We start from the raw sequence: 11194 nt of genomic DNA, 5'->3' as shown, positions 1-11194 counted from the left end.
TCAGCCTGGGGGCAGGAGGAAAATATTGAGCTCCTCTGGGAGATTCCCTAATTCCTACCTGAGCATCTATCTCCAAGTGTTTCTTGTACCCCCACTGACTGAAAAGATTCCCCATCACCTCTCATCCTTAGCAATAGGGAATGTATTTCCAGAGTGTATTTTCCATGATTTTCAACCCCACCTGGCCCTGCAGGAGTGGAATTCAGAGTTTACTGATGGCACAGGTCATGTTTTGCAGGTGATAAATGTTTAAGGACAACTTTACAGGTGAGAAGATCACTTCTCTTCGAGGTTGAGAAAGGAAAGGGGGGGGATGGAAATCAACTTTACATTGCTGGCTTTTGTGGAGATTGGATTAGAAATAAGCAAGCACAGAAGCTGGTATGTATCCTTACTTCTGGTGAGCAATCCTGGCTGCTCAGGTGTTTATTGGAAGGATATTTGTATTTATTAACTTCTCACCAGGGCTTGTGGGAATACATCTGGGAATCAGCTCCTCTGACCAAACCCAAGTTGTTATTTATGATAAAAAAAGAACATTGGTAAAGCTGGAAAATTCCTGGAGTATTGCTTAGTTTTAAACCAAGATTTCCAAGGAGGTTTTTGAGTTGAAGATATTGAAGGGCCTTGGCTGAATATATTGTAGGAATCTTTCAATAGGAATAGTGAAGCCACTGGATTTTTGAAGATAAGAATGTAAAAAAAGAGTAAATTAACTTGTGGCCATTGAAAGGAAAATTGAAAATACTAAACATTCTAAAATGTTTTAGTTCATAACTGAGCTATTTATTTTATTGTGATACATTCACATTGCTTAAGGTCACATTAAAAAAAAGTGAAGTTTTCTGGTTGAAAAATATTAATGATAATTTCCACAGATTCAAATGAAAAAATACCAAACCCAAACATTTGGAAACAGATAATTAATGGAGAACTGGCTCTTTCCTGAAAGTGGATTTTGTATTGATAAATTTGCATATTCTGTGAAAAGATTTAAAAATCTTCAACCATTTCTAGTCACAAAACATACGGGATTAAAAGCAAAGTTAAATATATCTATATAATGCATCCATTTAAATATTATTTTCATTCTGGGATTTTTTTTTTGCTTATACTCTTATGGAGACATATAACACCTTAAAAATGATTGTGCCTCACTAGATTCAAGCACTTTGAATCATTTTGCACTTTTGAAATTTCAAGCTGTTGTATACTTGATAAAATGAAACAAACAAAAAAATTCACATAAAATAAGACATTGTTTCTCTAATAATCAACATTATTTTAAGATGCAGCTTTTTCCTTGGAAGGTAAGAATATTTTCCCACAAAATATAACTTACAGAATAATCATATTAAGCATATGTAATGTTAACTGTCATTATTTTTCACAATTACATTTTCACCATTACCTCATTTCTTTATCTGGAGAGCCAATAAATGACAAATTGAATGCATTTTCCATGACTCAGCATTTTAGTTATTTATTAAGTTACCTCTAATATTTCAGTTGCCTTTATCAACTACCTGAAAAAAAAAATCAATATCTGATAGGGCACTGCAGCAAAGTATATAAGCATGAGGTTTGTGCTGCTCAGTCTCAGTTTGTCACTTCCAGCCACCTGACTAAGAAGTGACATTTAAATCTTCCTCCTGTCCCTGTTATCTGATTTGCAGGAACCCAAGACTTAAGCAACCATGTCCAGCTCCGGCGAGGCAGAGCTCCTGCACACATTTAAGGGGATTCCCTTCACCACCAGGTCTTCTCCAGAGCTTTTAAAATCCTTGGATACTTTTGATGCTAGAGAAGATGATGTCCTTTTGGTTTCCTATCCCAAATCTGGTAAGATCGCATTTTCAATGTTAATTGCAAGAAGTCTTGATTTTGTGTTTCATGTTCTCTGCTTAAACTACTTGGGAAATGTCTGTGTGAAAGAAACAGGAAAGGATGTTTAAGAATGTGAATGTATTATTCCGTCAGTAAATGTTCATATTACAAGAAATATGGGTAATTTCCCAACATTTTGATTCTGTAACTGAAAACAATCTCAGGTGTTTTCATGTTGGAAAACAAATAGATATTCCTTACCTGTAAGCAAAATTTGTACTTGAAAGATTTTCTTGAGGACTCTCCATATTCAATTATGAGCAAGTCAAGAATTGTATGAAGTTACTTGTGTGCCTCTTGGCTGTAGATTATTTTCTTATCCTCTCTCCACCCATCTGTCTTGGACAGAGGAGCACACACCCAGGGGAGCTCAATCAATACTTTCAGAAATATACAGACTCAAGTTATTGTAAGGAAAAAAAAAAAAAACCAAACAAACAGGTTACTTTAAAAAAAGTTTTAAAAACAATATAGCCACCTCTCAGCTGACAGCAGTTTGTCTACTTGAGTGGTTTTGGTACCAAAATTAACACTTCTCTCAGAGTTACATTGTAATTATAAAGATATAGCCCTAATTTTTTTTAGTGTTTATATATTTGGAGCCAATGGGATTATTTAGTCATGTAAAGTTTCTTGAATCTGTAGGATTAGAAATACAACTTTTTCACTAGCAAGATGTTTCCATATGAAAAATGCATGTTTCACAGTAATAAGTATTTATCCTTTTTTTTTTATTGTTTGTTTTGTTTACTTAAAATTCCTCTTCTGTAGGCACTCACTGGCTTGCAGGAGTTATAACAAAGCTTTACAATACTCAAGTCACAATAACATCTCCCATTGAACTTGGAGACGTTTCCCGACTGGAGGAGCTGAATAAACTCTCATCAAAGAGAATCATCCCAACACACTTAGACTACAATATGTTGCCTCCAAATTTTAAGAATAAGAAATGCAAGGTAAGGCAAAAATTATTTTAAAGCAGTAAAATATGTAGAAAGTCTACGAGGAATCTATTTTGTCCTGTTGATCCTCAGTAATTTTGGAATGATTCACAGTTTTTAGGAGTGTTTTGCTGTGAATTTTGGAGACACAGCTGACCACCAGTTGAAGGCAGCAGGAGCAGAGACTTGGACTGGGGACTGGGTTCTGCTCCTGCCCCACTGCTCCCATGGGGTGATTTTGACACCAGGCACCACACAAAATAGGACATCAACATCTTTCGATCAGAAGTCTCTCATTAGTAATTGGGGTGTTCTCATGACCTCATTTCCCACTCTCCTAGAAAATCTTGGCTACTTACAGGCTTCTCTGGGATTAAAGGTACTCTGATCCTCCTGCTGGAGCTTTCTGAAGAGCCCATAAAGTATTGGGCAAATAGAGGAGAAATGAGATGAGGGAGGCAGATTCAGAGCACAGTTTTGAGTTCACAGAATCACAGAATCACCTGGATTGGAAGAGACCTTAAAGATCATCTTGTTCCAACCCCCATGCAATGGGCAGGGACACCTACTAAACCAGTTCCTCCCATTCTAATGTAGGAGATTTAAAAAATAAACTCTGGGTCTCAGATTTTATATTCAAAGTCAAAAATTTCAGGATCACTCAGATCCAGACTTTTGGGACAAAGCTGATTTGAATAAAAGGCCAAAATTTATGTTTTGCAGATGTCCTTTGAATGTTAATTAGTAAATGCTTTTGCATGTGAGATTGAGATAATATACTGACTCAAGGTTAAAGTTAATAGTCTTTATGAAAGGCTCTTTCATAAAACATAAATATTACCCAGCCAGGGCAAACACACCTCTGTCCACATGGAATTGTTTACTAATCACCCCTTACTAAGAAGAGATTTCTAATTTAATGGCATGGTCACTGAAGGAGGAATCCTAAAGGAAAGGATTTTGACACTGCAAACTGCCTATGACAATGCTCTATTTACACACAGAGCTCCTCTAAAATAATGGGAGGATATTATCATTAATAACTACATTTTCTTCATTTACAGATGATATACATCAGCAGAAATCCAAAAGACACTGCAGTTTCCATGTTTCATTACTACAGAGATAACCCAAATCTTCCCACTGTAGACAGCTGGACTGCTTTCTTTGACCTGTTCTTAAAGGGCAATGGTAAGGATAAATGTTTTCTCTTTCCAGTTCACATTAGTTTGTTATGCACAGAAAGGCTTAATTTGAACTGTGTGAAAACTCCTTATTGAACTCTTTATTCATATGGGGTTGGTGGGGATAAATCCTAATGCCAAGCTAAACAAGAGCAAATAATAAGATGCTCTCTTCAGCCCTGCAAGGAGTCATTCTAAGAAGCAGCTGAATCATTCCAGCACAGCTCTCTGCAGGTTTTTGCTGCTCTTTGCTGCCCTGAGCGAGCAGGGCTGTGGCTGGTGACAGAGCATGTGAGGGGATTGTCACCAGGCTGCAGGGACAGCTGTGACTGCAGGTCTGGTGTCTTCTCCAGGCTGGGAGACAGCCCTGGGCAGCCCAGCAAAGGAGCCCTTCGGCACACACTCTCCCTGATGTGCTGCCTCAGAAATGGGGTCCAAAGACCAAGGACAAGAGGGAGATTTTTCAGGAGTGGTGGGATGGCAGCTGGCAACAGGACCTTGTTCACATTGTCCACTCCCATATTTAGTGTTTTATTACTCCTTTGAGGCCATGTGTCACCACAGTGATGATAACAGCAATAATGATTGATCACCTTGAAAACCCCAACAGAAAAGTGCTGTTGCAGTCATCACAGACTCACGTCAGAGCTCCAGGAGTCAATTTGTTTACTGCCTCCTCCAGGCTTTGGCTCAGATCTGGTGTTCTGAATCTAGAGCAGCCCTAAGGCACATGCTTCAGTGATTTGCAGGATCTTGGCTTGTTTGGTATCAACTCTGAACGTACAATAATGAAAAAAAAGGAAAGAGGATTCTATTCAAGGCCAGGCTGCTGGATGGGTCTCTGAGCAACCTGCCCTGGTGGAAGGTGTCTCTGCCCATGGCAGGGGAGCTGGAACTAAATGATCTTTAAGGTCTCTTCCAATCTGAAGCATTCTGTGCTTTAATGATTTTAAAAGCATATCCTATTTACCCATAAATTATTAGCCACCTTCTATTTTCTGAGTGCTTATGTGTGGCATAAATAGATAACTATGCTGGTTAAAGAGAAATTTAGGTTAGAGGTGATATGGAGGGAAAGGTGGTAATTTTTGCTCCTAGTAGAAACATTTCAAGGTTGTGCTGCTTGATTCAAATCAGTCAGTACTCTTGCAGAGTTAATATCTGTTCAAAACAAGGGTTAGGACACACAGGGACAACTGTAATAAATTCCCTGGAGTCTTCAAGTCTCTCCTGAGGAGAGACTGTGCTATCACTGACCACATTCCCAGAGTAGCTGGCCAGGGGAGCAGGGTTTAATTGCACACTGTGGAGCACACATGCCTTGCACTTAGAAACTGCTTTATGTCCTGGAGACGGCTCCAGACCACAGCATTAAGCTTAATTATAGCTATTAATTATAATTTATACTTAATTACAACTCACAGTTTGTGACCAAAATGATGCCCATTACAAGATTAGAATATTCTGGTGGTGGTGGTTATAAAGTAAAGTCACAGTTCTGGAGAATGCTTGCTGAGCTTTCTCTGTTCAGGCCTCTTCTCATTGCCCTGCGAGAGGTTTTCATCTTGCCTTTGAAATGGAGAGGTCAGAATTTTGGTTTTTAAAAGAAAGCTGAAATTTAGCTGTGCTCCCATGGTTCAGCAAATGGAGCATTCAGACCAAACAAAACAGCTCCAAACTCTTCTATCTGTGTCACTGGCTGAATGAGGCATTTGCATGAGTTCTTAAGGTAATTCTTCCTCAGCATTTAAAAATTATACAGATTCCCTTCTGCTGGGATGAAAGAGAGGTAAACAACCGTGTGCTCCATTTGCCAGCCTGCTCATTTCATCTCCTGCTGAGGTGATCCAATCTCTGTGACCACAGACATGCAGTCAGTCATATGTGAAATGCTCACATCTTGTCAGGCCAGTACATTTTACTTCATTATTGGCCTCTCCTTAGATCTGGAGCCTGCTTCCACTACAGAATCATATCTCAGAGTAGTATCTGTTATGAAAACAAGTTCCAACAAGAATGGAAACCTCTTAGGAAGTTACTTTTGTAAATTTGCATCACTTGACACAAATAATTGCCTGTGTTTTAGAGAATTATGTATAAAAATTATTCCTCTAAATGTGTGAGGTAATATCACAGCTATTTATTAATAAAGGTTTTCTGGATCTCTTTATATGGGTTTTCCTTTCAGTTGTCTGTGGATCCTGGTTTGATCATTTCCTAAGCTGGGAAGAACATGAAGATGAGAAAAATATCCTCTTTTTGTTCTATGAAGACATGAAGAAGGTAAATATGCTCTCTGCTCTTGGTGCAAAAGGCATTACTTGTAAATTAGCATAATTAAAACATCAAAGAGGAAGTTATAAGGAAAAAGGAAAAAGAAGGAAAATGTGACTGTATCTTTGGGCATATTTTTTATTTGCATGGAATTTAGCATTCACCAAATAATTCTGACTACAAAAGTTATATAAATATGAAATCTTGTGAGAGATGCATTTCTTAGATGCAGGAATGGGACTCATATTAGACAATTTTCCTCAGTCTCTGGCAGAGTTTTAAGTTCCCCTATTTTTGTCCAATGGAAAGACCAACCAAGGACATCTATTGAGAATCACACATTAATTTGCTATGTTTGACATTTCAGGTGAAATTTTCAAAAAATGATGTAAGACAACAGAACTACTCACATTTGGGACTTGTGTTCCCAATAAAAAAGAAAATTAGAGGCTGGAGGGGAAGGGAAAAACTTCACAATTCTTGAAAAAGTAAAAAAGCAACATACGTTAGCTTTCAGAGAATGAATTTTTAGGTGAATAGAAAATATTTTCTAGGGTCTCTATGAAAATAGGTTTGTTCATTTTTTGGGGGAAAAAAGAGTCAACTACTAGGAATATAAACAAACCATTTTGGATGCTGAGTCACTTGTTAGATCTCTAGATACAGCATGTCCAATGAAATAAGCTACTTGGAGCTGGGCTTTGAGTATTCTTCTATTTCCAGGGAAATAATTCTGAGAGACAGGAGAACATTTTATCTGAAGTGGTAGATAAAATTGACAATGTGACTGTGTGTGATATGACATACTTATTCAATAATTTCTGTGAGTATGGCTGAGGGGAATCAGGTTTATTGTACCTGTCATCTGCATAATCCAATGACATATTTAGCTTTGCCTGAAAGCAAATAAATGTGTGACAAAGTCATTATGTAATAAAAGGGATCATTTTCAAATCAGCTAAAAGTCTGATAATCAGCCCAGAAACATAAAAGCTGTCTTTTTCTTATACCTCAGGATCTCCCTAAGGTTGTAAAGGAAATTACTCTGTTCTTGAGTTTAAACGTCAGTGATGATGATATCCAAGACATCTGCAAGAAGTCCTCATTCTCAGAGATGAAGAATGACACAGAGAAGGAGAACAGCGACCCCAGTCACACCGTGTGTGCTCTGACATCCAACAGGAAGCTGATCTTCCGAAAAGGTGAATTCCTTCGTGCCTAACACGGGAGAAGCAGTGGGAATCCAGACAAAGACTGCAGTGCAGGTCTTTCCTGGAGTCTTTGGGTCAGCCCTGGGAAGTGATGACAGGATTCTTCGATCTGAAGCCCTCTTAAAAATGACTTCCTAGCTTCTCTGGCTGCAAATTCACACTGGTACTAGAGAAGCACAGAGGAGTCTGAACTATAGCCTGACTAATATTGCTCCATGGGAGCTGTTGAGCCAAAAGGAAAGGCTCACCCAGCAATGCTCTTTATCTCTCTTTTTTTAATCTAAAAGTTGACCACCTCGGTGTTTTACAACATCTCTCTCTGATATCACCTGCCAAGGTCACTTAGTTGACCAGAATAAGAAAGAGCCAGACACATTCCTTCTGAATGAGACTGCTCTTATCACCCCTTATCTTACTGAAATATTCCTGAAGAAGGAATATGCTGACAACAAAAACAACAACAAAAATAGAATGGTCATAGGTAACTTCCAGACCTTGGAAAATTTTCCACAATTCTTAGCTCAGATGTGATTTTAAAATACCCTCGGAACCTGTCTTCTTGCTCCTGGCATTTCAGAAGCTTCCACAGGTTTGGATAACAAGTCAATCAAACCCACTGTTTATTTTATAATTTTGGTTTAGTTAATTTTTCAACAACAATTGACAGTTTAAAATTAAGAGTTGTTTCAGTTAATAAACAGAGAAATGTTACCTTCCATTAATTCACAATGGTTTTACCAGTCAGCAAAAACAAATGACAACATACAATCTGTCAATAAAAAAGAAACAAAAAAATGAGATGCATTTTTCTCAGTGAACTTTGATAGATATGATGAAAATGTTGAAAAATCCCAACATTTTCACTTCCAAGTAGTTCCTATGCCAATCCCAGACGTTTATCTAGTTTCAGCCAGTTTACAGAAGAGTTATATGTATATATTATGTTTCAGGCTCTCTTTTCCTGTCCTTTAGGACTGAATGCTATTTTAGTTAGAAAATGAGATGTTTATTTTAGTCAGGTTTGGGATGCAGTGTCTTTAGAACATGCACATGGGGAAAACTGTAAGCATTGTCTCATAAAAATGTATCAGTTTTCAAAAAAATTTCCTTTTTGCTTGAACTGGGTAACAGATGAAACACTTTTCTGATCACTACTGTCCATGGCCATGCAAAAGTATTCAGCTGCCCACTTAAGTAGCTGGACATCTCATCCATAAAAATTCCTAGAGATTAGGAGCAGATGTAAGGGTGGGATTAATTTGTCAGACCATTCTGGGCTCCCTTTCTAGGAATCTTTTTTTGTCAGTGGCTTTTGGGCTACCACTCATTTAATAAGTTTAGATGGTGACTACAATTTCCTGTAAAGGTCCCTTCCCACCCAAACTGTTTTATGAATCTATGAATTTTTAGACTATTTACAAGACCATCTAGTAGAGAGACTCTTTATAAGGGCATGGGGTGACAGGATAAGGGGGAATGGCTTCACACTGACAGAGAGGAGGTTTAGATTAGATATGAGGGAGAAATTCTTCCCTGTGAGCGTGCTGAGGCCCTGGCACAGGTTGCCCAGAGCAGCTGTGGGTGCCCCTGGATCCCTGACAGTGTCCAAGGCCAGTTTGGATGGGGCTCTGAGCAACCTGGGATAGTGGAAGGTGTCCCTGTCCATAGCAGGGGGATGGAAAAAGATGATCAATAAGGTCCTTTCCAACCCAAGCCATTCTGTGATTCTGCAATTTCTCCTACTGACTGTGAAAAAACCCAGAGGCAGAGACCTTTAACTACATTCATCTAAGGCATTGCAAGATGTCCCTCGGCCCAGATCACCAGGAGCCCTAATTCCACCTTGGAAAGCTGCTGTTCTTCCTCCTCCACTTGTCTTGCGGCACTAACCAGCTCTGAGGAAGAGGGTTCATCAGCCTTTATGGATGATGATCCAAATCTTTCCACCATAGTGTCACCAGAACAATTATGATTCTGACCCACCACAGTGACTGTGGCTAAGAATATATTAATATCTGTGCCAACTGTAACATTAACAAAACCAGGCTCTTTTAAAATAATTTTCTGCTCCACATATTGCTCACTTCGCTGTTATTTCTGTTCCCGCTTTCCTAGGTGCTGTTGGTGATTGGAAGAACTACTTCACTCCAAAGCAGAATATTAAGTTTCAGGAGATATTTAATGAGAAAATGAAACTCAGCAAGATGGCAAACAGTTTCATCTATGAGTGCTGAATCTCTGTGAAGAATAATATCCAGTTATCAACAAACATGCACAGACCAGTTGGTGGCAAGTTCTGAATGGGTGTTCCCATCAGTTTATAATGCTTTCAATAGGAAGGATTGTAAACATGGGTTCTTGAGAACAGGAAAGTTCTGACACAGTGCCAGAGCTGAACTCAGTTCTCAGAGGGCAGGTGTACATGGTTTCAGAGAGTCAGGTGTCAGACCTTGGTTTGACAACCAAATCTACTTCATCATTTATTTATTTTCTTTGCTCCAAGGGGATATGAATGGACTTCGTAAACCTGAATAAGGAATTTTACCCAAGATAATATGAAGAGAAAAACAAAAAACAAACTTTCAAGAAACTGAATGTATAAGAAATCTAAAAACACATCATAGGAAAATTACCAAAAAATTTGACCCCAGACTTGTTCCTTCTGTGATACACCATGATTTGGAAGTGCCTATCTTATTGGACATTGCTATTGATAATTAAGTTGAAAACTGCAGCATGTGAAGATCTGAAGTCTGTTTACAAAAGTGTTTTTTTTCTTTTCTAACAGTATATAGTTCTTTGATGTAACTTATTTCTGGATTAGGTACCAGAGAGTGTTTGTGTTTTAAATGCAACTGATACATAGCCAAATAAATTTCAGCTCCACATGCTGAGCAACCGTAAATGTGTTTATTTTCCATTTGATTTTCTTCCTGCAAAATTCCTGTTTCCAGTGTTTTGATGAGACCTAGTTTACTTCCCACTCCTTGAGCAACAAAACCAAACCACAACTCAGAGACAGCTTAATCCAAACAGTACTTATTTATTTACTCTGCCCTGATAAAACAGATTTTCCAAGAATCAGCTGTCTGTGTCCACATCCCAGGGAGTGTTCTACCCAACCACACAGTTCCAAGGCAGAACACAGTTCCTGTGTGTGAGAGAAGCTCCTCTCCTGGGTGTGTTGTTTCTGAGGTACAGAAACAACCTTGTTTCATCAACGCTCATCTCCCTCCAGCCACACACTTCACACTTGCCAGGCAGCCATTTCATTTCATACCTGCTTTGTGCAAGCTGGCATCAACACCTACTGATTTTGCACCTGCACAAAGACACAGAAGTTGTGGTGCTGAGGAGAGCAGGAGAAAAGCCTGTGTGCAGTCCTTTGCCCTTTACCAATTCAACACAACCTGAGGGAGATGATGCCCTGCTCTATACAAATAACCATTTGATGCGTTACTTTGCTCTTCTGACATTAAAATCACTCACTCTTCCCACAAAATGCCACTGTTGCCCTCCTTTCAGGTGCTGTTCTTCCACTATTAATAAGTAGCAAGAGATCAGCTAATGAAAATAATTGAACATTTTACTTAGACACTTAATTTTTTCTGGCCATTTGAGTATGGGAAAAAAAGCCAGAGGGTCCTTGGGGAAATGAGGTTTGCAAGTGGGTTTAGCTGCACTAAGACCGCTGTAA

General features: G+C 38.7%; 1 protein-coding gene across 1 annotated transcript; it reads left to right on the top strand.

Moving 5' to 3' along the window:
- Positions 1 to 1604: 1604 nt before the first annotated feature.
- On the top strand, positions 1605 to 10402 carry LOC132327192 (sulfotransferase 6B1-like). Its single transcript, XM_059846113.1, has 6 exons — positions 1605 to 1842; positions 2659 to 2843; positions 3893 to 4019; positions 6201 to 6295; positions 7302 to 7488; positions 9613 to 10402. The coding sequence occupies exons 1-6, from the start codon at positions 1698 to 1700 to the stop codon at positions 9729 to 9731; spliced, it is 858 nt and encodes a 285-aa protein (XP_059702096.1). The 5' UTR covers positions 1605 to 1697; the 3' UTR covers positions 9732 to 10402.
- Positions 10403 to 11194: the final 792 nt, after the last annotated feature.

This window comes from Haemorhous mexicanus, chromosome 5, assembly GCF_027477595.1.
Source record: "Haemorhous mexicanus isolate bHaeMex1 chromosome 5, bHaeMex1.pri, whole genome shotgun sequence".
NCBI classification, from domain to species: Eukaryota; Metazoa; Chordata; class Aves; order Passeriformes; family Fringillidae; genus Haemorhous; species Haemorhous mexicanus.
The sequence above is the reverse complement of the archived record's forward strand: the minus strand, read 5'-3'. Positions and strand labels throughout refer to the sequence as shown.